The 26,537-nt window shown below is 43.3% G+C and overlaps 1 protein-coding gene across 3 annotated transcripts in view; it reads right to left on the reverse strand.

Moving 5' to 3' along the window:
* The window catches only part of DYRK1A (dual specificity tyrosine phosphorylation regulated kinase 1A), a 75,223-nt gene that overhangs the window by 26,733 nt on the left and 21,953 nt on the right, over positions 1 to 26,537 (reverse strand). For 2 of the 3 annotated variants that reach the window (XM_030284228.4, XM_030284222.4), the window contains exon 2: positions 23,943 to 24,021. In XM_030284228.4, the coding sequence (XP_030140088.1) occupies positions 23,943 to 23,952 (10 nt within the window). In that variant the 5' untranslated portion in view covers positions 23,953 to 24,021. Of the gene's footprint in view, positions 1 to 7,963; positions 8,431 to 23,942; positions 24,022 to 26,537 lie in introns of those variants that run through there. The other variant, XM_072935860.1, reaches the window with a different exon arrangement.

A 26,537-nucleotide genomic window follows, 5' to 3' on the forward strand; every position in this document is an offset into this window, starting at 1 on the left:
GGAAAGGAAAGGAAAGGAAAGGAAAGGAAAGGAAAGGAAAGGAAAGGAAAGGAAAGGAAAGGAAAGGAAAGGAAAGGAAAGGAAAGGAAAGGAAAGGAAAGGAAAGGAAAGGAAAGGAAAGGAAAGGAAAGGAAAGGAAAGGAAAGGAAAGGAAAGGAAAGGAAAGGAAAGGAAAGGAAAGGAAAGGAAAGGAAAGGAAAGGAAAGGAAAGGAAAGGAAAGGAAAGGAAGGCCCCGGGGCTCACAGCACAAAGAAGCCCTGCTCAGCCCTTGCCACATCCCAGGCTCTGCTCCTGACCCCTGCAATGCTATCCCAGCACCGCTGATCCCAAGGGAACGCTCCTAGAAACACTCGGTGACACAGCAGGAGAAAGGAGGGGAAAGAAGGACTGGTTAGAATAGAAATCTCGACCTCCTTTAGTTTTAGGTCGAGGAGTGGCTCCAGAAATAGGGACATTTGTGCTCAGCCATTAACTGGGGCTCACACAGCCTCTGGTGGCTCTGAGATTGTTTTTTTGGCTCATCTGGAGAGCTCCAGACACCCAAAAAAATCAGAGATTTGCTGACCACCAGGGCAGCACTAAAATCCACAGGCACTTGATCCCACAGGACAGAAATATCTGTCAACAAGGTGTAGTCAATCAACTATTTTCCTTTTTAACCACTTCGAGTTCAAGTGATCGCACTTTGTAAAGCACCTTGGGAAGAAAATGCAACAAAAAATCCCAAAACATATGCCAAGATCTCTAAGCATGAAGTACATTAAGGGAAAAAATTATGGATTTGGAGTGGGTAGCATTGTCTTACAAATAGGCCTTACCTAATGTTAGTTCAGGGGAGGCATAAAAATAAAATACCCACCTTGATTTGTATTTGCACTCAAAAGAGGCTCACAGAACTCTCTGAAAATAGACACACTGCAAAAATGGATTCCCTCATAAAGGAGAAGGTTTATTTCTTAAAGCACCATCTCAACACAGTGGAAGAAGTTCAAGAATGTATTTATTTATTTGGTGAAGATGGAAAATACTTTTGTCATTCAAAATAGCTGTGTTTTAAATAGATTTTTTTTTTTTTTAATGGATGTTTTAGGGCCTTCCCATCCCTGGAAGTGTCCAAGGCAGGTGGAAGAGTGGAAGTTATCCCTGCCCAAGGTAGGGGGTGGAACTGGATGATTTTAAGGTTCCTTTCAACCCAAACCATTCTCTGATTTTATGATTTTTCCAGGCAACAAAGAAATTATTAACTGCAGGTGTAACAAATATTTGAGATTGTGATTACTGAGGAGTCTATGAATGAACTACAACTGGTGTAATATTGGAAAAGTTTGTGTAAATTTTTGCAGCTTTTTAAGAACTCAATGCAGATTCAATTTCCTACCTCACCCATTTGAGATCCTGTTATTCTCCTTTTGACATCAGTCCACGTAACTCATTTAACTCAGTTAAACTTCCTCCCAAAAAAAGTATTTTTGGTGGTAAAACACACCCCTGGCCTTTCCTTTCATCTACAGTGAGGCACAAACATTCACTGACTGATGGGGAAGAGCTGCAGGTGACTGAGTGATCCCAAGAGTGGAGCACCAATGCAGAAAAATCCGTGGATTGTAGCCAAAGCCAGAGGACTGGGCATCCTCCAAAGGTCTCTTCCAGCCTCGAGGGTTCCATATTTCTGTGTCACTAAAGTCAGCACAAAATGAGATTTCTCATTTTGTGAGAGTTGTTAGAGTAGCTCCTCTCTTGGGTGGGACTGCACCTGAAAATCCCAACAGGAATTCCAAGGTTCCTTTGCATTCCTGTCACCCAGCTCATTAAAGATCTACTTTGCTTCTCAAAGTATCTTTGTGACTCTCTTTGTCCCTCTGTCAAACTTCAGTTTTCTATTGAAGCGCATTCATAGTGAAATTTAAAAAAGGAGGCAAAGTCAGACAAAAACCATTAGAGCATTAAAAAGTGACATTTCCTTAATATGTCTTCCTACTTCTCATCTCACAATTAAAACTTAGCCCCCAAAAAGGTGACAGTTTGGACCCTGTGAGGGATGGAAATCTGCCTTCAAGACTGACAGAAGCATCTCCCAAGTGCAGCAGCAGATCTTGGTTCCATGACATGATAAAGAGTTACCTTGCTGATAACAGAACCTTTGAACAGCCTTAAAACATTTCCCTGCCTGCTGGTGGTTGTGCAAGATGAAGCAGGTAAAAGCAGTGAAAGTCCCATCACCATTTATTTCATACTTCTAAAAGTTTAAATGCAGGAATTCCCCATGTTTGGAAGCATCCAAGGCCACGCTGGACAGGGTTTGGAGCAACCTGGGATAGTGGGAGGTTTCCCTGGAATTAAAATTAAAATGACCATGATTTCAGGCTGAAGTGTGAAACTTCCCCTGCACAATTCATCTGCCATTCTCTTTGCCTTGCTAGAACTTTTCTTCCTTTTCTTCAACATTTTCCCTCCTAAGATCATTGCTTTGACCCAACATGTTGTGAGCTTCTTTCTCTCCCTCCTATCCCACCTCCCTTTCCATGTTTGGGCTGTTCAGCCATGTGCAGATGTTCCCTCTATTCCCTCCCAGGGCTACGCTGGCAGCTGAGTGAGAACCTGCCAGAAAACACAACCAGAGAATAGAAGTGTGAAGTGTCTAGTTCGCCACAAAGGGTGTTCTGCTTCCCACACTCAGAGTTCAGGAGCCACACCACAGAACAAGCACAGTTCTCACTGTGCAGGACAGGTTCAGACTCTAAATCTTTTTATTTCTACAGGTGAAATCAAGTACTTCTTGTTGCTTTTTTCTGAGTTTAAATGAGTGATGTGAAAGCAGCCCAATATCCACTCTAAGTGTGTTAGCTGAGGAGTTGTACAACCCTCTTCCTTCACAGAAGTTTGTTTGTTTTTTGTTGCAAATGTCATCGTTTTGCAGAGTTCTGATCAACTTTATTTTTCAAAACCTCTGCAGCATCCATGAGCACTGTAACAGCTCAGCTATTGAAGAGTGTCTGGAAAAGGGAGCCAGATCCCCGCACTGCTCTAATATCCAACCACCTCTGAGGTGTATCAGCACATCCTGAAACAGCCAGGGAGCAATCAGCAACAAGCACTCGTATCTGAGAACTCTCTGTTCAAATAAACCCACGCTGAAGACGAGTTAGACCTACCAGAGTTCTGCCTGAGCATCACAAATGTCAGCCCTGGGGGACTGCAGAGTTTAGAACAATCATCTTTCAGGCAATGAGCAAACGCCAACCTGAACTCTGTGTGAACTCCTGCAGCCCTGCTCAGCCCATTGTCCCCACACACGGGTTTGGAGTGGCTGCCTGAGAACGTGGGGGTCCAGGGACCTCCCTCTGCCTGGTCTGGAGTGGGAAAAGCTGGGAGAACCCAGGGAAAAGCTGAGAGAACTCAGGGAACAAAGGGAAATTACCTGTGGCAGCTACTGGAGAACAATCCCGTTATAAATATCCCACGGAACTTTATTATTGTGGGGGGAATTATTAAGAATGGCTGCTTCAGAAGTGATCCTACAATAACTATTCAGGCAACTTCCCTGTACAGAAATGCCAAACACTGCTTTCCCTCCCAGCAGAATGGAACCCTAAACTTAGAAACAACCCCGCTCTCCAACACCATTCATGGGCCAACACACCCACGGGTTCCTCCTGCTCTTCCCCACTGGCCAGAGCTGCAGGAAGTGCTCAGGAGGTGACATCAAACTCCTGGGTGTCATCTCTTCCCAGCCTGGAGGAAAAGCAGGCCAAGAGCAAGTTCATGAACTGCTGTGCCACTGCTGAGCCTGTCTTGGCCAGCTCCTTCCCTGGATGAGCTGCAGCAGGAGGTGGACTTTGCGCAGGACTTGTGCTCTGTGGTTTTTGTGCAATCAGAGGACACCAGTTCCCTTTCCTGGAGAAAAACTGGAGCTCAGACCTGTCACAGGGAAACACTGTGGGAAATGTCTTCAAATAAAAAAAAGGCCACTTCAAAAATCTGGTAACAGAAGGACTGAACGCTGCTGCCCGTTGTAATTCTCCCACTACAAGAGAAAGAAGTTTCCAAAATTCATTTAATCCACTGGCAACACAGTATATAAATCTGTGTTTCATTAACTTATAAATATGACTTTGAGTACACTCCGGAGAATCTTAGAACTGAGAAAATGTTGTGAAAGTGAAACCACTTTTTTTTTTTCATAAATTAAGCCCAAGATTGCCAAAATTCTCAGCTAAGACCTAGAGGAAACACAGGCACTGTGAACTTTCAAAGTCCAAATTAAGCTCTCTGAGACCTCTGCTTTTCCATTTCTGCCCTGGAGAAGCACCTGCTTGAAAACACAGCTAAAATCACCTGGAATTCCACAAGGAAACAGGGACAGGCCTACAAAGGATTGAATGGACTAAAAACCCACTAAAATGAAGAGAACTGTGCCCAAAAATTAGGAAAGCCAGACTCCTTCCCCAGCTTTAATTCTGTGCCTCCATGTCAATAAGTTATGATTCTGTTTAGCTCCATGAATGCCCTGTTTGTTTTAGGGGGCAGAATGGAAGCAGTTCTCGCTGAATAGGTGGCCATACAATAGATCTTTTTATTTTCATTGTGTTTAACATAATATCCCTTGCCACTCTTCAGACTGTGCTCCAAATAAAATTATTCCTGGCTGCTTATATATTCTATAGAGTGGTCAGTGTTTTTGCATCCTTGGAATTCACAAACAATCATTTCCTTCTGTAGAATTCTGGATTTTCTCCTGTTCTGCAGAAAAAACAGCCAGACATGGCTTTCATAATTTAGATTTTTGTACATTCAGGACTTTGCAAAGACAGGGGACACATCCTAGCAGGTAAATCTCTGTTTTACAGAGCTCCACAGAGGAGCAGCTGTACAGTTTAGGTTAAAAAATCTCCTTTTGGATCGTGTGGTCCTCCAAGAGAGGAGGATATCCCAGGATTTAGGGAGGAAACGACTGTACACACACCAACAGAGCTCCTAGTGAAGGTTTTCCCCTTTTCTAACAAGTTCTTCCCAAGTTTTCCTGCCACACTGGAACTCTGTCCAGCTCCTCAGGAGCACTGGTCAAACTCAAGGACTTTGGCTGCTGATTCACCCCAGCGTGTATTTATTTATTTAATGACAAACAAGTGAGTGAAACAATATCTCAGCAGTCAATACTTTATTACCGAATCTTTAATAACCTGTATTTCAAGCAGAGAACTAAGTTTTATTTTAAAACTGACAAATAAAAATTACCCAAATCTTTGTTTTCCAGAGGTCACTGATGCTGTGGATATGTGCCAAGGTTGAGGTTCTGAGGTTTTTTGTCTCCCTGTACAAATTCATGAGCAATTTATGATTTCATGCAATTATTCTAAGGTTTATCACTTTTCCAATTGAATGAAAAGCCTGCCATTAAAAGGAGGGAATATCAAGGAGAGAGGGAAATGCAGATAAACTTTTTTTATGATCATGGTGAAAGTTCAAAGACTCACAGAAACATTGGAAAATACCTCCAAGATCATCAAGTCCAACCTTTGAACAAACATAACAGCTCTTAAAGCAGAAATAAAGACTGAAGTGTGAATATTATTCCAAACACAGGTTTCCAATAATTACTTAACTCCAACTACCTCTGCATCTTTAATCCTGCTGAAAGACCCACACCTGCCCCTCAGTTCCGAGTGAAAACCAAAAATACAAACAAATAATTCCGTCAAATTCAATTAATAAGAAGAAAAATGTTTTATAAAAACATGGTAATCGCCTAATACAGCAGAAATTTAGTGACACGAAGTTTAAACTGACATTATTTTATTCCTTAAGCATGCTATAAAATAACCTCTAAACTTATTTTTCAGAAGGCTTCAAGGAAATTCCAAGTACACACAATTTTGATTAAATGCAAGTTTTTGGTTCTAGAAATCACTAAGATTCTCTATGAAAATATTGGCTTTATCCAAGAGAAACTAAATTCCCCTCTGTTGAGCCTGAAGTTTTCTGAAGGATTTAGAAAACAGTCACAAAATTAAAATTCCACCACAGTAAAAATCAGATTTAACCAAAAATCTGCTGGTGACAGGAATTCCCACCATTACCAGCAAATGTGGTATCAAACCACAGATACATAGTGATACTTATGAGAAAGAGAAGAGGGAAAAAACGGGGGAAACAGCATGGAATGTAGCTGGATTGACTCGGTTAAACAATTTGTTACCCTTACAGTCAGTTCCAGGGAGTTGGAAGGAGAGAATGTGAGCAGTTATGGAAGAAAATACAGGAATTGGACACTGAGGAAGACGGAGGGAGGGAGTGGGGAGCAGGACTGGAGAAGGTAAAGTGATCCATGACTGAACAGGAGAAAAAGCTGCTGGGAAAGCAGGGAAAGGAAAGAAGGACAGATACAGATGAAGATTTAAACAGCAGAATATATTTTAAGCTCAGATTCCCCAATATTCTTAGACAGGAATGATATTTAGGACAGAAAAAACACAGGACTCCACTTAGAGCTGAGGAAGGGCTTGATTTTTGGTGTGGAGGATTTTTTTGGGGTTTTTTTTGGTCGGGTGGGCTGTGAACAAACCATTTTTGAAAGGTGAGTAGCGTGTGTGTTGCAGAAACAGATTGTTGTAAAGCGATTCAGATCCTGATCTCGGACAGCGAGAAGGAGCGAGGACGTCTCCATCAGCGTTCTGCGGGCAGCTGGCTACTTGAAGGCATTTTATTTAGGAAATAAAACTAAAAAATCGGGGGGATGCTGAGGGCCGCTGTGAAGACGGCTCCATCAGCGTTCTGCGGGCAGCTGGCTACTTTAAGGCATTTTATTTAGGAAATAAATTTAAAATCGGGGGGTGCTGGGGGTGCCAGCAATCGGACGGAGCGGCTGAGGCCGCTGTGAGGGCGGCGCGCACTGCGCAGGCGCGCGCGTGAGGGGGAAGCCGATCCCCGGCTGCCGCAGCGCGCCCCAGCAACAGCGCCTCATTAGCATAGCCCACCCCGCGCCGCGCCGCGCCATTGGCCCGCAGAGCCGCGGCGGGGACCAATGGCGGCGCGCTATGCAAATGCGGGCGCGCAGTTGCCAGGGCAGAGCTGGCGCGCGGCGGCCAATGGGCGCGGGCTCCATAAACAAGGAGCGCGATTGAGCTTTGTCACATTCGCCGGGCGCTGTTAACACTTTCCAGTTTAGGGCGAAATTAGCTCCATCTCCCGAGGATCAGGCTCATGTTCTACATTTCACCCCCACAGCAAGGGCAGGGCGGCGCAGCCATGATACACGGGATTTACGGATAAGCGCGCCCGCGTTAGGATTTCGCCTCGCCCCGCTCCGGGACGCCTTCTCCAAGGCTGGGATGCGAAAGATTTCCCCCAACGCTGCCGGGTGGGAGCGAGCCCGGCTGGAATTCTTGTCGCGGCTTTAAAAAGCTCCAAAGTTCCCTGTCGCTGCCTTCCTTAGGCAGGTCACCACCTAAAATTACTGTGTCAGGCTACTCCTTGTCCTTCCCTTTTCCTCAAAGATCTGAATTGATGTTTCACTGGTTTGGGTTTAACCCTAAAGACAGAACATCCTTTATTATTATTATTGTGTTAATTATTATTATTATTATTATTATTATTATTATTATTATTATTATTATTATTATTATTATTATTATTCACACACACACCCCCCCGCGACAGATTTTAAGCAAATGAAATTTCAGCTCGTTCCACCGCCGCTAGCGACTGAACACGAGCGATGCTGAAGCATCCTCCGAGAAATAAGCAGATTTTTTTTTTCTTTTGACCGATCTTTTAAAGAAAAAGAAAAAAAAGATTATCTGACAGCATATTGGTGTCTCTGTGGCTGTGACGGCGTGAATCCATCACTGACCAGCACCGCTCGCAGGGCTGCTGGGGAGATCCCCCTTCCCACGCGCAGGGGGGGATGCGGATGTGGAAAACCGGCGGCTGGAAATGCAAAGGGTGACAGACAGACAGACTTACTCTGGAAGCCCCCGGCTGTCCCTGCAGCAGCAGCAGCACTGTCCCCTCTCTCTCCCCCTCTCTCTCTCTGTCTCTACGCCGTGGCGGCCGCAGCGGTGCCGGGCATGTTTTACTGCACTTTGCCGAGCCCGGCAGCGCTGTGCCAGCGCCGCTGCGATCACTCACCTGCCCAGGGGTGGGGGTGCTTCCTGTTCCCCGCCAAGGTGCCACCGGACAGGGGACACGGACCCCGGGCACGGCGGGGACAGCGCCTGCACCGGGCACGGCCAAGGAGGGGACACGGCCACGGTGTCTATGGGGCTCTGAGGGGGCCCCAGCACGGCCCAACTTTTCCCGCTGCAGCGGGGAACCTCATTTTACCAAGCGGCCAAAATGTTAGTTCCGACAGAACTTCAAAGTTTTACCGGCTACCTCATCCTACAACTTCATTTTGGACATTTTAGCAGCAGTGAAACTACTGAAATATCTCCCTCCATGCCCTAAACACCAGCTACTCCCTCAGTGAGGCTCCTGAATCTCTCCCTCATCCAACAACTTCATTTTGGACATTTTGACAGTAGTGAAACTATTATCTCCTTCCATGCCCTAAAACACCAGCTACTCCCTCAGAGAAGCTCCTGAATCTCTCCCTATATGCCCTAAATACACCTGCAACTCCCTCAGTGAAGCTCCTGAATTTCTCCCTCATCCAACAACTTCATTTTGGACATTTTAGCAGTACTGAAACTATTGAAATATCTCCCTCCATGCCTTAAAACACCAGCTACTCCCTCAGTGAAGCTCCTGAATCTCTCCCTCATCCAACAACTTCATTTTGGACATTTTAGCAGCAGTGAAACTACTGAAGTATCTCCTTCCATGCCCTAAACCACCAGCAACTCCCTCAGTGAAGGTCCTGAAATCTCTCCCTCATCCAACAACTTCATTTTGGACATTTTGACAGTAGTGAAACTATTGAAATATCTCCTTCCATGTCTTAAAACACCAGCAACTCCCTCAGTGAAGCTCCTGAATCTCTCCCTCATCCAACAACTTCATTTTGGACATTTTAGCAGTAGTAAAACTATTGAAATATCTCCCTCCATGCCCTAAACCACCAGCTACTCCTTCAGTGAAGCTCCTGAATCTCTCCCTATATGCCCTAAATACACCTGCAACTCCCTCAGTGAAGGTCCTGAAATCTCTCCTTCATCCAGCAACTTCATTTTGGACATTTTAACAGTAGTGAAACCCATGAAGTACCTCCCTCCATGCCCTAAACACCAGCTACTCCCTCAGTGAAGCTCCTGAATCTCTCCCTCATCCAACAACTTCACTTTGGACATTTTAGCAGCAGTGAAACTATTGAAATATCTCCTTCCATGCCCTGGAACACCATCAACTCCCGCAGTGTGTGTGCACTACACACCCCAAAAATCAGTGCCGCCCATTCTTTATCTCGTGGCAGCTTCTGGAACTCATTTATTTGGTTTATTCCGTGCTCATCTCGCAGCAGCAGCAGTGTTACCTGAGCAGGGCTTACAAGATTTTCGGAGCAATCCGGGCTGGGCCGGGACTTTGCAGACTAATCCCTGTGCCGGGCTGGCCTTTCAGGGAAATACTTTTATCAGCACTTCACCGAGAGTTCCCCGTGTTGGTGCAGCACCTCCTCCTTCCCCCACCTCCAAAGAACATTACTCACAATTTGCAGTTTGCAGCGCAAAAACTAATTAGAGATGGAATAAATTACCTGCACGTCAAACCGCACGAGAGGTGAAAAACACCCAATATTTTATCCTAAATCAATACTCGGCCTGATTGCTCAGGCATTTCCAGCTGAACATAAAGTTAGCAGAAATATCAGCATAATTTTTAAAGCTCTCCTTTTGTACAAACAGATATGTATTAAAAAAAAAAAATTAAAAAGAAATCTTTTCCTACGCATCAAACCCATCAAGGGAAATTACTTGAATTATTCTATTTCCCATTTGTAGTTACTGAGGCACAAGATATATTTAAACAGTTGGTAGAGAAAAAATGGGAAGCATCTCCCATATCAATGTACAGCCAGCATGCCAAACCATGAATGTAAGCGCTAAACAAGGGATGAATACATCATGTGCAAGAGTCTCACATGATATAAATTATTCAATACCTGACCAAAGAGAACAGCTTTCAGGAGAGAGGGGGAGGATCTCAAAGTACTTTTGTAGTTTGAATACAGGCAGGGTTAGGAATTGATGCAGAATCTTTTTAACACGGTTAAATAATCCCATGTATTTTCAAACTATTTCACTAAGTGACATCCACCCAGCTCCGGTGTCTGCCATAAATAAAGGTGGATTTCATCTAACACAGCGATGACAATTTTAAAATAAAACCAACTGTAAAAATAAAATAACTTGGCACGTGGGCAAGTGCATATTTTCAGAATTTGGGCTGTCCCCTCCTTCCACGTGCAGGATTTGCACAGCCCTATTGATATTAAAAGTCTTTTTTCCTTTACTAATCCCAAACTGGCCGTACAGTTTGTGATTTTTGGGATTGGATTTGAGATTCCTATTGACCTATCACACACCTTTAAGGACCAACACACACACACAGAGGCTTTTTAAGTGAAAAAGTGAACTACAAAAAAATATCCACCATCATAAATTCCACCTCAAATATGGAGAAGCTGCTGGTGTGATGATTCCAGGGAATTCCCTCGCTGGCTGATTTCACGAATGATTTTGAAGTAATTCATGTCACTCCAAGGGAAATTTATAGCAGTTAAATTTTAGCTACAGCACAGTTCTGTTGCATTTGAAGACATTGCACTGCTTTGATACTCTGCATTAATAACACAAATTCTGACAGAGTTCCTAAAAACCACAATTCTTTGTCTTAGTAACACAAATTCTGACGGAGTTCCTAAAAACCAGAATACTTTAAAACTCTTTGGCAAGCTGTCCTTATTAATCCATATCACAGTTCATAAAATAATAACATTCCAGATTTTATCCTCACTCCAAAGTTGCCTGGAAGCACCAGAACTATTCCATAAAATCCTCACAGGCTGTGAACTGCACTTTAAACCATTTTTCTGCTGCTTTGTCAATGATTCGATAACTGATATTCTGACATCTGCATTTTACAGCAGGCATCTGAAGCCAGTCCTGACACACTCCACTCAGAGTTCCCAAGTCACTAAACAATAAATCATTCCCCAGTAAAAAGTTTCAGTATTTCCATGTCCAGCTTAGTGCTCATCACAAAAAAATCAAAAAAAAAAAAAAATCAGAAATAAATCCAGGCAAGGGGTTGGAAAGTCCAGTCAAACTATTCCTAATTCATGATTCCTTTGTAATAATTCCTGTATTTAGTACACACACTTTTAAGTTTAAGCAATTACTTCTTTTGATTTGCCTCACCTTGAAGTAGCAGCTTTTAAGGAGAAAAAAACCTTAAGTGTGGTTGGATCTGTACTTCCAGCTGGAAACCACCAAAACCTGGGGATGCCAAACTTCACTAATGCAGACAGTATGACCCCAAAGTGGAGCTCACTGTAAACTGCATTGAGTTCTCTCAAGTAATACAAATTTCAACCCTGAAAAATTTAAAACACAACAACAAAAGCCATCCACAAAAGAAACAAAAATTATTATTCCTTTAGGATAACACTGTGATTTAAGAAAATTATTTTTTAAGTGTACCTTGCATTTTTCCTTCTAAGGTTTTACTGTTTCTAGCATAAACTAAGGAGTAGGTAATAAAGTTATGAAAATTGGGGTTTGTTCACACTAATAATAATGATGAGAGCAACACTACCCAAGAGAGTAGTGCAAATTTTAAAAAATAAATTTTGTCTGCATCTTATAGAATCCTAGAATGGTTTGGGTTGGAAGGGATCTCAAAAATCACCCAGTGCCACCCCTGCCATGGCAGGGACACCTCCCACTGTCCCAAACTGCTCCAAGCCCCAGTGTCCAACCTGGCCTGGGGCACTGCCAGGGATCCAGGGGAATCCAGGTCTGGGAATTCCATCCCAGCCCCTCCCAGGGAACAATTCTTGCCCAATATCCCACCCAACTCTGCTTTCCTTCAGCTGATCTGTATCCATAAATCTGATTTCCAGTTACAAAAACTCCCATTTGCCATGACTGGGCTCCTCCTTTCCAAGAAGCGCCACCTGTCCCCTGCAGGGACATCATGGAAGATGCACCAACCGAAGACACCCTATTCTGGCTGGAACATTTGAGCCTCTCCTTCCATCAGTCTCTGGTTTTTCTGGAATGTCAATTCCCAGAACAAGCTCCTGACAGCTGCCACCTGCACCTGCAGCATCCAAGTGGGCCACCAAAAAAAGCAGGTGACTTCCAAGGGGTGCAGGGAGGGAAGGAATCATTCCAGCATTTCCTGAAGGATCTGTAAACTACACCAAGGAGAAGCTGAGTGGATAATTTGCCTTGTTTTGGTGCTGAGTTGGTTTCCCCACTTCCAGAGAAGTGCAGAGGAAGCATTTCACCTGAGGAAAGAGAGTTGGATATTGCCAAGGAAAGGTGATGATGGAAAATTATTTACAGGATCTAAACACCAAACACAGAAGAAATTCTTCAAGGTTCATCCAACAACTGTGTTCTGGGAAAAGATCACCCCAAGTCCTGTTCATAGCAGAAATGTCAATTAAGTTCTAACCTGTAAAGGCTTTTAATTCCAACAAAACTGTGCCCTGGTCTGGTCAGGGAATGTTCCCAGTTCCTGAGGACACTGTGAAAACCACATTTACAGGCCCTAGACATGATTGTCCTGCAATGCAAAGGAACCATGACCTCCTACAAAGTCATGTCAGCAGGGGTGAAGTCACTGCAAGTCAAGAAAAGTGAAATAAAAACACAAACTCTTTATTTAAAAGTTTAGGTATCAGTGAGCTTCAAAGCTTCAGCACTGATGTTTTCCAAGTGTTTTCAGGGAACAGAACACTCAGCTCCATGCATGGCACAGGCAGGACTCTGTAAACACACACGTGAGGACAGTCTGGGAACAGCCTGACTCTTCCTTGCCAGGCAGATGCTGGAAGAAGAGGCAAGAAGTTGGAAGTGCCCTCCTGCCATGAATGAAAACTCACTGGAATGAGGGCTGTGTTAGGCTGTGGTGGGAAGAGATGATTGAGAAGGGGTGCAAAGAAACATCACCCCAAAGAAATGTTACCCCAAAGAAATGTTATCCCAAAGAAATACCACCCCAAAGAAATGCCACCCCAAAAAATGTCCCCCCCAGCAGGACATAACTGAGGACAGTTATGAAACACTCCTCGAGGTAATGGGACTTTAGGTTGCCCAGAGCAGCTGGGGCTGCCCCTGGATCCCTGGCAGTGCCCAAGGCCAGGTTGGACACTGGGGCTGGAGCAGCCTGGCACAGTGGGAGGTGTCCCTGCCATGGCAGGGGTGGCACTGGGTGGGATTTGAGGTCCCTCCCAACCCAAACCATCCTGGATTCCATGAATTTGGAGGACAAACTATAAAACAAGCCAGCACAGAACTGCTTCCAAATGTCACTCAAGCTCACAGGGCTCCTCAAGACTTCTTTGGGAATTGTGGGGTTGCTGTGATTTCTTAGCTGCTCCAGAGAGCCCAATCATGTCTGAGCAGAAGGTGCCAGAGAGGACTTCCCTTCTTTTTCTGCTCCACAAAAGGGGAGACTTCCCAACATTTCTACAAAGAAGAGGGAACGGACAGAGGTGGAAAATTGTCTTTGCCATCATTTGTGAGAGGAAAGCGTGCAGATTCTTCAGAGGTCATGGCATTGATCACCTTCAGACAATACTCCAATGTTTCAAAACATCATCAAGGATAAAATGATTTTGCCAGCAGAAGTTCTGATTGGATATCTGGAAAAACTTTCCATGCACGAGTGGTCAGGCCTTGGGATGAGCTGCCCAGGGAGGTTTGGAGTCACTGTTTGTGGTCCTTGGGGATAGGGTTTGGGGTGATGCTGCTGCTGCTGGGGTGAGGTGGGACTGGATGATCTTGAACACCAATATTTCACAACCCTTCCAGCAAAGAAATTCCTCCTGCTGTCCAACCCAAGCCTCCCCTGGCACAGCTTGAGGCCTTTTCCTCTTGTCCTGCGAGCAGAGTCTCCTGTTCCCTGGGAAGCTCAGACACCAGGGTAATTTTGTATTCCCAGCTCACAGGATTTCACTCCTGAGAGCCAGAAGCACATCAGGCACACCTGGAACTTCCTGGGCTTGTCTCTTCCCTTGTAACTGTGCTGAGGACCCCAGAAAGGGCTGGAGAAAAGACCCCTGACTCTCCAAAGCTGAGCACAGCATTGCTTCTCCACGGAGCACCTTGTCCAGATACCTCCAAAAACTTCCCCAGGCATTTCTTGTTCTCCAGAACTGATCAGTTTCTATCTCTGAATGAGGAAAGCCAGGCCTCTGTCAGAGGTGCCATTAATCCAAAGGTGCAGTACCTGTCTAATTACCTGGTCTTTGATGAAATTCCCACGATTCATTAGGAGCTGATGTTGAAAGGAGCCCAAATCACTTTGTTTAAGTGGCTGCCACCCAGACTTGCTCAGAAGACACCGATTCACTTTTTTCTAAATTGATCAAAAGGCTTATCCAGGAGGGAGATTAACCATCTTCCTAATGGGTTAGGGCAGCTTCTTGGGAAGACAAAGCTACTGCTAATCTGTTATTGAGGATAATGTGGATTTTTGATGGCAAAAAATACTGCTAATAAACTGGGATCCACGGGAGAAAGTGTGCCACAAAGTCAAACCATAAAACACTGTAACCAATCTGTAAGTGCTGAGCACCTGTAGCTGTGCAAAGGGGTCTGTAGGGACCCTGTGAGGATGGGGCAAAGGTTGTCCAGAGAAGCTGTGGATGTCCCATCCCTGGAAGTGTCCAAGGCCAGGCTGGACAGGGCTTGGAGCAACCTGGGATCGTGGAAGGTGTCCCTGCCCATGGCACGGGGTGGGAGTGAGATGAGTTTTAAGGTCCTTTCCAATCCAAATCATTCCAGGATTCTGGGAAAGCAAGAACTCCCTTCTCCTTTACCAACCCCTTCCCAGAAAAAAAAAGTGAAGCAGATTTTTCCTTCATGTTTTGCAGGCTATAATTCATGGAATTACAGGACACAAATGATTCCTCAGGTGTCTGACTATCCACTGAATGTTTACTCAAATACCTGTAGCCAGAGTGAAAGACTTGAAGCGAAAAGACGTCACTACGGATCTGGAAGTGTTTTGAACCCAAATCCTTGCTCCAGACAAAGTTAGCTCCCAAATTCTATTTAAGGAAACTGCCTTCTATTGAAGAAGTGGAGTATTCAGCTGGCTCCGTTTTGGTGGCACTTTTTCTGAGCAGAGAAGTGTCAGAATTTTTGCATTTGGATGGCAGCCTATAGAGCCTGGATTTCTCCCAAGAAAAAATGAAGTTGTGCTTCTTGCCTTCCCCTGGAGCTCCACATGCCTCCAGACATAAAAGAAAACACCAAACAAAGAAAAAACACAACAACTACTTTTTGTCTTTCTCAGGATCCAAACAGTTGTTGCCTGGGGCCTTTTGCTACCAGAATCTTTGTTGGAAAACAAAGCTGAACACAGAATTTTAGCTGAAGGTGCAGAATCTTAACTTGAAAACTGACCCATCGATTTGGGTGTGAAACAGCCTCTTTTTTCAGAGGAAAATCTGGAAAATCTATTTTCTTCACAAGAGAAGTCATGAAGATTCCTGAAGTCCATGAAGTCAGCCCAAGCAAGACAACAAGAATAACTTTACAGATAAAATTTCTCAGAAGATGCAAGAAAAGCTGAACTTTCGAAGGAAAGCAACACAAAATTCTCCCAGGCTTTGTAAGGGAGAAGCAAAGGAATATTCCTGCAGCTGCAGGTCAGGAAAAAAGAAGTTATATTTCTATATATGTATTTATATATTATGTACATATAACAAAAGATAGAACAACCCTGGGGATTTTTGCTTTGACAAGAGGAGGAAAAAAAGCAATTTTCTTGTGGGACATCATAAGTCCAAAGAGAAAGGAAAAAGGATTTAAGGACAACAGTGGAATGAATAGCTGAGGAAGCATGGAAGCAGCAGCTGAGTAGCCCTGGATCCAGCACATCCCAGGAATCCTGAACTGGTGCTCTGAAATCTCCTCTGACCACATCTGCTCCTGCAGCTCTCTGCTGGCACAGTTTACACATCAAGTCTCTTCCTTGAGACAGCTCCTCCCAACAGTGAAAATGGCAGAGCAGGAGAGGCTCAGCTGTGAACTGAATTCTGTAAAATCCTGGGGTGTAAAGAAAGGAAAACACGTCAACAGCATCAGCCAATGACTGCTCTGCTCACCTCCAGATTTTGGGCTGTGACCCTTTTCTTTGCAAGATTTAAAAGAGGTTCATGCTCTAATCAAACACCTGCCCAGGGCCATTAAAGGTGAGGAATAATCAATTAATTCTGATAAACTGTCACCAATGACAAAACACAAGATCATCACAAACTGGTTTAAGTTAAAGCACACAAGACTGACTTGTATTTTTTTCACAGTTATTTATTTATTACAATTATATCTTAATGCTGGGATCAAAGTTTTCCTTCAACACCTCAGCTTGCCCTGGATCCCTGGCAGTGCCCAAGGCCAGGTTGGATTTGGGGCTGGAGCAGCCTGGGACAGTGGGATGAGATGATCTTTTAAACTCCTTCCAACCCAACCAACCCATTCTCGGATTCCACCGCCTCAACAAGCCAATTTTGAAAAATGGAATTTTGGAGAAAACTCCAGAGATGTGAACACTGAAGTCTAAAAAGAAACACTGCCTTATTTACATCCCTTCCTAAGCACCAGAAATACCCTAAAACTCCACACTGTGGATCCATCACTGCACTCAGGGAAGTATCCAAGAATTACTCAGCATTGTGAAATGATTACTGTAAAATTACTTTACAGCTGGAAGTTTTACAAAGGTCAAACTTAAGAAACAAGAAATAAATCAATTACCAGAATGCTGCTTTTTTTACACATGCTTTAAGGCCCTAACACAGAGCCTACCATGAACATCTGGAACTCACCTAAAGTGAGTTGTAAAGTGAAGTTGTAAATGGAATTACGATGGACATCTGCTGCCTTTCAGATATTTTGCTAAACTTCAGTAAGTGAAATATTTCAAAGGGCCTAATTCCTACTTTTAGTCCAAACTAGCATAAAGCTTCTGCATTACTGGAAGGTGCAAAACTTGGTAAATACATTTGGTAGGGTATTTAAATGTATTTTATAAGTGAATATAGTATATGTAAGCCATTATTCTACATGAAGATAAAATCAGTTTTATATTCAACTCAACTTGTGGATCTACTGAGAGGCATTAACAGCAAGTCAGAACTCACATTAATATGGAGGTGAAATCACAGAGACTTTTACCAATATACAAAATCTTGTAGAAGCAGTTCATTCCTTTTAGGCATCTTCAGGACCTTGGAGGGGCATGAAGATGTCAGCCCTGTTACAGCCAAGCTAAAAAAACATGTTTGGATCTACATGTGTTGCCAGAAAAAGTTTATTTTTCTGGAGTGGAAAGGCAACTGTGGACTTTAATCACAGTATTAATATTTTCTCTATTTAAAGGCCTCAGTGCCTATAAAACCAGGTAAAAATGAAACCAATTTCATCCACCTTTACAGACATCATCCTTCTGTTTATTTCTTGGCACAGCACATCTGCTGATTCCCCTCCATCCCATCTGAGGGAGCACAAACAAGTGGCAAGGTCATCCCAAAATACTCAGCTCAAATAGGCAAGATGCTCAAATATTAAAATTTTCATTGATTTTAGTGAAGAAAAAGCAAATTGTTGGATGGTTTAGCCAACTTGAGGCTGGATTCTCTGTTCACAAAGTGGATTCAATGTGATGAAGAACTTAAGAGCATGCACAAAAAGAAACCAGTTAGAAGATCCAAAATTAACCAGTAAAAGGAGAACTTCATACTCTGCTCTCTGCTTGTATCCCCAGGATTTTAAGGGATTTACAATAACCAATTTATTAGGAAAATGCCAGCACCAACAGATTTCCACAGGGAAGGAGGAAATCAGGAACAAATCTCTTTTCTCAGCCTGGAACAAAATTTCTGCCACCTGTTTCACCTGTCCAGCAAAGATGTTCAACAGCTGGCTCTGTGTGCAATTAACTCAGAGCTAGCTCCCCAAAGATATTTTGGGATTTAAGGGGTCAGGTGTGAGTGTCAGGGAGTGCTGAGCCTCAGGAACCAGGCTTTTCCCTTGTGCTGATGGATCCATGCTGGGCTGGGTATTCCCTGCCCTTCCCAGGACAACTGCAAGGTCAGAACCTCAAATCTGATGTGTCACTGCTAAAAACAAATTCTGTTTCTTGCTCTCTGCTCTCTAATCTAATCTCTGTCCTTAACAGCTTATCAACAAATGTGGTTTTGAGACTGTGGCATCACAGCAGAAATCTGAGAGTCAAATATTCCCACTTTTACATTTTCCAAGCGTAACTGTGTTCCTAAATCCAGCAGGGTTTAACCAGACCTGCTCAGATGACGTCTGAGCTGCACCCAGTGACATCAGAGAGCTGACAAATGTGTCCTGGAGCTGCCTGATGGCAATATCCAAGCTGTCCATGGATAGAGAGACATGGAAACTCTGGGAAAACCTGCTGAGAAGAACTTCCTCACCTGTGTGTAACCAGGAAAGAACTCTGTCATCAAGCTGAGCACATTGCTCTGGAAAGCTGTGAATCCACCAGCCTGATCCCAGGGAGGAATCAAGCAAACACATCTGGGTACCACTGCCTGCCAGAGGGTTTGATATGAACATCAAAAACCACATAGCACAAGATGAACTGAACAGAGCAGGAAGCACCAGCCTGAGTAGAAAAAGAAATACAAACCTTCCAAGTCAGAATGTCCAATTTCAGCAAGATTTAGGAGCAATATTTGCCCAGGTCTTGTCCCCACTTGCCTGATGAAGTATGACAAATGGAATCCCTACCAAGGACTACTCCTATGGTGTCTGTCTGTGTTTTAAAACCTAACCCAAAGGAATAGAACTTTAGGGATGGGGGGAGAGGTTGTTTCCACTTGGCTCCATGATTTATGAAGGATGCTTCCTACAAACATCTGGATTCAACACAGAATGTGCTCAGGAATTGAAGTGGTACCATTTTAAGTCAAGCTTGTCCAATGATGAGGGATTCTGGGTGTTGTATCTCCAGAAAGGGTGACCAGGTCTTGGGATGAACTGCCCAGGGAGGTTTGGAGTGCCCATCCCTGCAGGTGTCCCCTGGAGGTGGCACTGATGGGGACAAGGTGGGCACAGCTGGGACTCCACAGGCTGGGAGGGCTTTTCCAGCCCCAGGGATTCCATGAAATTCCCAAGGAGCTGCTGCTGCAGCCCTGCCCCCTGGGAGTCCTTCAGGAGCACCAGTTCCAGGTGTGATCCTTGGAAAGCTGCAGAAGCTCCCAAAGTGGTGCCAAGGCCATGGGAAGGAACTCCCTGTGGGCATTTCCCTGGAGCACAGGGCTGAGATTCCCTTCAACACCCAAACCCTCACTCCAAACCAGGCCAGCAGGACCAAGCCAGGAACATTTGCTGCCAAAAGCAGCAGGAACAGGACACAAAATGGGATGGACAAGATAGGGCCACTCCCAGCAGCCCTGAGCCAAAGTGTCCCAAACCCCTGGGACAAGGCACAATGCTGAGACCCCATGGGCAGCTCCAAACTCAGTCTCACATTCCATTGATTGATCATTGAGCCCAAGAGAACATTTCCTTTTTGTTCCCTGAACACTGACTTTAAAGGCTGCAGAAAAACCTCTGTATTTCCAACATTATGTTCATTATTCATTCAGGCATTCTCAGTGTACTGACCAATCATTCAGGAAATGGGAAATAATTTTTAGTAGTTGTTATTGCAATTTTTGATCTGAATTTTAATTTGGTTTTGTTCAAAATCCTTTTTTTCTCTGCTCTTAGAAATCAGCAACAGAAAAACAAATTCAGTCTTGCAATAAAGAAACCTCACAATTTAAAACTTAATTGAAAGTTACCTCAACAGGTTTTAAACAGAGGGTCACATGTATTGGGAGGTAAAATGGATAGAAATTACTTTTCCAGAATATTAGAACTATATATAACAGCAGCATTTCTGGTTCAGATGCTCTGGTCTGTTCCTGAATAAGGAAAGCAGCATCCTCCACCAGGCTCTACTTCCATGCCAAAATCCTGGAACAGGATTTTTGTTTCCTTTTAGATGGGGTTTGAGGCTGAAAACTTTAGTTTTCAATATCACAGGTACTGAGCCATTCTGGAGGAGGGGAATAAAAACCCCTTTTCTTTTAAATAGGCAACTTCTTAAATATGGATGCAAGAATCTAACTTTAGCTGTCCAGGTTTTCATATTGCTGCTCTCAAATTCAGAAAGTAGAGCATTAATTTAGTCTGTTGACTTCAAGGTTATCATTCATTGAGGTCAATGACTCCATCTCTGAAAAGCAGAACTTCCACTTGCTTTGGCACAAAAGCTCCCAAAACCAGCACCAAGCCCTGCTGCAAAGGGATTTATTCACCCATGGAAAACCAGGGGTTAATACCAGGAAAAATAATAATAATAATAATATTTTCCCAGGAATATCCAAGCCCTCATTAGCTGTTTGTATTTCAGACTTTCAGCTCTGTCTCAGTGTCTCAGACATGATTTGGGTGGGATCTTCTGGGCTGATCTGATCAGCCAGGACCTGAACACCCACCACAGATCCCCTGGAAGGACCCAGGGGACAGAACCCAACTGGAACCAGAAATAAACCCAGTGGGAGCCACGCTGTGCCCCAGCAGGGAATCAGCACCTGGAACTGTTCTGCTCTTTCCAAACCTGATTTTCTGCCACCAACTGGACCTTCCAGGTGTGCAGTCACCTGGACACCTGCAGGCCCTAAACTCAGCCCAATCCAGGAAGTTCCCAGAAATCCTTCCCCTGGATTTGTTGTATTTTAATAAGGGATACAGCTGGAGGAGGACAGGTATCAGTGTGAGAACTCACTATTTAACTGCTCTTGCAGTATCCTTACTGAAAAGTACTGGATTGGCTTTTTCTCTTTTCAAAAATGACCATTTTTTATAAAGTTAAGAACAATATGAGCACCTCCAATGCCTTACAAACTTGACTAAAGCATTATCACATTTCCTTGGTTCTCAACATCTCTGGTACATCCAAGATAATTCCACATTGATAAGAATAATTTGCTGTAACCATTATGTTACTCTGTTTTCTTACAAAGGTTACAAAAAGAAGCTTTGAGCTCTTCAAAAGCTTAAAAATCAGACAACTCAGTATTTTTAGATACATATTCCTTAGGCTCCAGCATAATTACAAAAGTCAAAACCAGAAAGCTGCTATAAAACCAAATTATTTTTATAAGGAATCTCCATAAAAAAGAGGGAAAAGAAGAACAACCAACCACTGAGTTACAGAGGAGCAGGACAAGGGGTAGCAGGAACTCTGGAAACACCAACTTTTAAACCCAAGATGAATCCCTGCTTGTAGAAACCCATCACAATCCCAAATTTGATGCCACCACACCATGAGAAGTGGATATGGGTAGGATGACTGATCACCAGCCTAACGACACCCAGAAGTGTCTGGTTCCTTCCTTCCCCAAAGGTCCTGGAGAGACTTGCAAAGGACAAAGAAGTGAAAAATTCCCATTCTGAAAACATTTTTAAATCACATAAAAATGTATATTACCTATGTTATCACAACATGACTGAAACACAAACTTGGCTTTTCCTGTGAAGAGCTGAACCCCAGCTTTGCTTATTGCAGTGTTCCAGGGAAAAGCAGAACAGATCCTAAAAAATCCACATGTAAACACGGAACCAGAGAATCACTAAGGCTGGAAAACACCTCTAAGACCATCAAAGTCCAACCGTTACCCCAACTCTGCCCAGTCCTCCTCTAGACCATGAACTCTAGACCAGGTGCTCCAGATCATTGATAAAATTACTGAAAATCTTTCAATTCTCCAAACAGCACCTTAAAGTGCCCTTTTGCTGTGTGCCCCACATATTATACAGGGCAAAAAGAGAAGTTAACATGCTGCAAGTTTGTTTTCCTGGTGAGTCAAACTGGAAAACAGCATTTAATATCCCCATTTCTTCAAATTTTCACTTTTTTTTTTTTTTTTAAAGCACTGGACCTTAATACAGTTCTGTGTTTTCAGCCTAAGTGGTGATCTAAAATTAAAGTATTCCATGGCTGAAGTAAAAACCTCTTCTTCTTTAGGGGATTGTTTCCCCAGTTCAGCTGTGGTTAATTGTAGGGCTTTAGAGTACCTTCCAGGACAAGGAAGTGAAGCCCATTAAAACAAAGGATTTATTGACCCTGTAGAAGCTTCCCCACTTTAACCAAAGGTAGTTTAGACATTACCAGGCACCTCTGATCAATCACCCTAGAGAAACCTTTTGAAAATGCAAGAGAGAACCACAAAACCTTTCAATTTCAGGCCTGAGCTCTCCCCAGCCACTCTGAACTTGAGACCAAGATCAGCAGTCACCAAATGACTTCTCCTGTCACTGCACCACAAAATTATCACAGGGGAGAGTCTCATTTTAAGGCCTGCAAATCTTGTTCATTCTCAAAACCTCAGCACACCAAGCCTGGCACTCCTAATGAACAGAAAATACAAATAAATCTGAGTTTTTTAACTTCCAACACATCAGAGGCATGAAGATCTTTGTTCTGGTTTTTCATCTGTATTTATCAAGAGACTTGTAAATAAAGAATTTGAGCTGCAGGAGACAGAATTATCACTTAAATTTCAAAATCTTGTATTCATTTCTATTCTGCAAACTCATAATTCTACAAGCTCAACACCATCAGAAATTCTGACCAAAACTGAAAGTGCTTCAGCTGGAAGTTTTAAATCAGATTAATGTATTGCAATGTGAAACTGAATTCTCTGAAACACTGTCATACATAAGGTACAATTTCATAACATTATCTCTCCTTTCAGTTGTGGGATGAGTATTTTTAAAGCTTTCAAAACATTTTCTCAATATTTAGGTTCTATTTTAATCTGTCACTGCCTACTACACAGAGCTCCCCAAATCTGATGGGACATCAATTTTCTACACTTTTAATGCCGCTCCTTTAGATTAAGATACCGAAAATGAAGTATGAAAATGAAATATCCCTTTGGAAAAGTTTTTCCTTCTCCTCTCCTTTGCCCAACCTAATTTTAGAATTCTTCAGACCTGCTTTGACTTGAGCTTTCAGCACACAACTCAAACATGGGAGTGGAATGAGCGATGTTTGGTTTTCAGGGAATGAAATCTCCACTTCCAGCATCTTGGTCCTAATCCAAAGGCTCCATGTAAACAGACCCTCCAAAGCTGTTTATGCACCAACAGCTGATGCAACTGAAAACTGTCAATCAGGACATGAGCTGGATGCACACGGAAATCTGCCTGGCTTTTTTTTTTTTTTTTCTTTTCAGCCCTAAGGATTCCTGGGGTTTAAAGCTGAACAAGCAAACCAAAGATCTGGTTGAAAAAAAGGGTATTTGGGTATAAAAATTTAGACCAAACCTCTTGGACAAATTCAAATTTATTCTATTTCTACTGCTCGTGATTTTCCGTGTTGAAATATGAACTGTATTTCCAGCAAAAGTAAAATCAGCCACTGAATCTGCAAATACACTTGGCACTTCCAGGATTTCTGATTAGCCAAAAAATGGGAGAACTTCCTAAAAATATCAAACAGCACCTACAGAATCATTCCCATAAAAACAGTATTTCCATTCAGGAAAACCATTTTCTTCTTGAAAGAAGAAGAGTTTTACAAGTTGCAGAAGAGTTTTGAAAGAGCAAAGAAAGATTTCCAAATTCGCCTAAGTTGGAACAACATAATTTGGGGGCACAGAGAATGGAACAGCAACAAGAAGCACATCAAGAACATCCATCATTTTTCATTGTAAAAATCCTAAATATCAAATCACCTGTATGCATCGTCTTCTTTCAAGTCTCATATCATCCTGTGGGGTTGTGGGGACGGGGGGAGTCCAGCAGCAAACAACACTGAAAAAGGGAAAATAAACAAGAATAAACTTCTTAAACTGCAGCCACAACTGCTCAGTTCAACCCTGAGCTAAACTGAGGAAATCCAAACAGAAAATTAAGTTTTCCAACAGGAAAAGCAAAGAGGTATCACAAAGACTTATCTTCTACTGGTATCTGGTTTTAGAAAAACTTTCTAAGTGTCAAAATGGCAAGTATTAACTTAAATTCCAACTGGGCATTGAATAAATCTCAAAATTAACATCATCCCAAAAAATTGTCAGTTACCCATCTCTGCCAAGCGCTTAAACATTTGGATTTTCACAGAAATTCAGAACAATATTTCTAAATTAAAATTTAACTGAACTTGTGGGATTTTCCCAAATCTACAAGATATTGATTCCTAAATGTTAAAGTTCATTTCTCCTCATAGCCTGATGAAATTATATTAGGTTCACCTTGCTGCAAATAATTAAAATATGCTCAGAAAAATAAAATTGTATTTTCCATAGATGAAGAGATACAAAATTGTATTTTCCATAGATGAAGAGATACAAAAACATTATATATATATGTCTATATAATATATACTATATATATAAATATAATATATTTTACAATAGATTCTATAATAATAGATACATTATACATTCTCTATTGTATTATATATTATATAATATATATAATATATATCATGTATATATTATATATATAATATATACATTATACATTATATATATTATTCCTTATATAATATGTATTATATGTTACATTATATATTCTATAGTATAATAATTATTATATATTTCTGTCTTTTTAAAAGAAAACTCCAACAAAAATTAAGAAGAACAGCAGGATTATGAACAAAAAAAATTAAATTTAAACCCCAAACACAACACCCAGCAACTAAGGCTGGATAAAGTATTTCTCAAGCATTTGTTTTTCACTTGTTCTCCAACAATCATCGGTATTCTCCAACCTATGGAAATACCAAACCCACTTAGAATTACTGAGACTTTTAGAGAACTCTGCAAATGACTGACCAGCTGGAATTGGAGAGTTATTATTATTTAAACACCTCCTGAAATATGTAACTTCAGGCAAGTGTGAGCAGCTCTGAGCCCTGCACGGAGCAGCGCCCGGCGCCATTCGCTCCATTTCCCCCCGACAATGGCAGCTCCAAACCCGCACAGCCCACCCTGGGCCACTCCAGAGTCACCACACCAAAGGGAACGGGGCAGGAGGACAAGGAACTGGTTTTGTATCCATGTGGGAGCAGGTGTGGCACTGATGGTGTTGGTGTTTTATGAGCGGTTGGATTTTTGTTGTCATCCTTCCCAAAAAACGGGAAACCCTAAAAGTGGCCATTCCACATCCTGAACCCACAGCTGCCAGGAGCACTGCTGAGGCCACTCCAGGTCCTACAAACAGGGCACTCCTGTGCCTAAATCACTTTGGTGTGAGTGAAAGGTGCTCAGGGACACCTCCCACAGTGAGCTGAGCCCACTGATCCAGCTCAGGCAGTCTGGGACCAACAGCAAACAAGAAGAAAGAGCAAACTCTTCTTTAAATGAACTAATAAAGGAATCCCAGAGTGGTTTGGGTGGGAAGGGGCCTCAAAGCCCACCCAGTGCCACCCCTGCCATGGCAGGGACACCTCCCCTGTCCCAGGCTGCTCCAGCCACAGTGTCCAACCTGGCCTTGGACACTGCCAGGGATCAGGGGCAGCCACAGCTGCTCTGGGCACCTGTGCCAGGGCCTCTCCACCCTCACAGGGAAGGATTTTTCCCAACATCTCTCCCAAACTTGTAAATTTTCAGTCTGAAGCCATTCCCTGTGTCCTGTCCCTCCATCCCCTGGAAATTGTCTCTCTCCAGGTTTCCTGGGGCTCCTCCAGGCCCTGCAAGGCCACCCTGAGCTCAGCCCAAAGCTTCTCCTGTGCAGGGGAACAATCCCAGCTGTGCCAGCCTTTCCTCCTAGCAGAGCTGCTCCATCCCTCTGCCCATCCTGGAGCCTCCTCTGGGCTCTCTGCAGCAGCTCCACGTCCTGGAGCACCAGGTTTGTCCATCCCACACAGGTGCCCTGAGGCTGCAGAGCCTCAGTCCCATCTCTGAAAGCTCTCCCTGGCCCATATCCTTTATTCCCTTTGCCTGCAGCACCTCTGGCTTTACAGCAGGATTACAGGAAGCCTTTGCCAGCAGCAGCAGCTCAAGGACTGAAGGACTCTCTTGTCTTTACCCCACTGCAGCTCAAGCACTGCTTGACCCCTTCCCAGTGCCACCAGTGCAGGACCAGTTTCAATCCTGACCCAGCTGAGTTCATACCAGCACCAGAGTTGGAGCAATTTTCAGCCAAAATATCGTGGAATGTTCAGCCACTGCCTCCTGCCCATTCCAGAGTGGGAATGCTCAGCTCCCAAAGCAGCTGCAGAGGTAACCACTGAGCCATGAGTTATTTCAGAATTTAGAAGACTCTTTAAGAGCTACCAGCACTAAGGAAGAGCTGCTGATGTGAGAAAGTCATTAACAGGTTATTAA

Source organism: Taeniopygia guttata, chromosome 1 (genome assembly GCF_048771995.1).
Source record: "Taeniopygia guttata chromosome 1, bTaeGut7.mat, whole genome shotgun sequence".
NCBI classification, from domain to species: Eukaryota; Metazoa; Chordata; class Aves; order Passeriformes; family Estrildidae; genus Taeniopygia; species Taeniopygia guttata.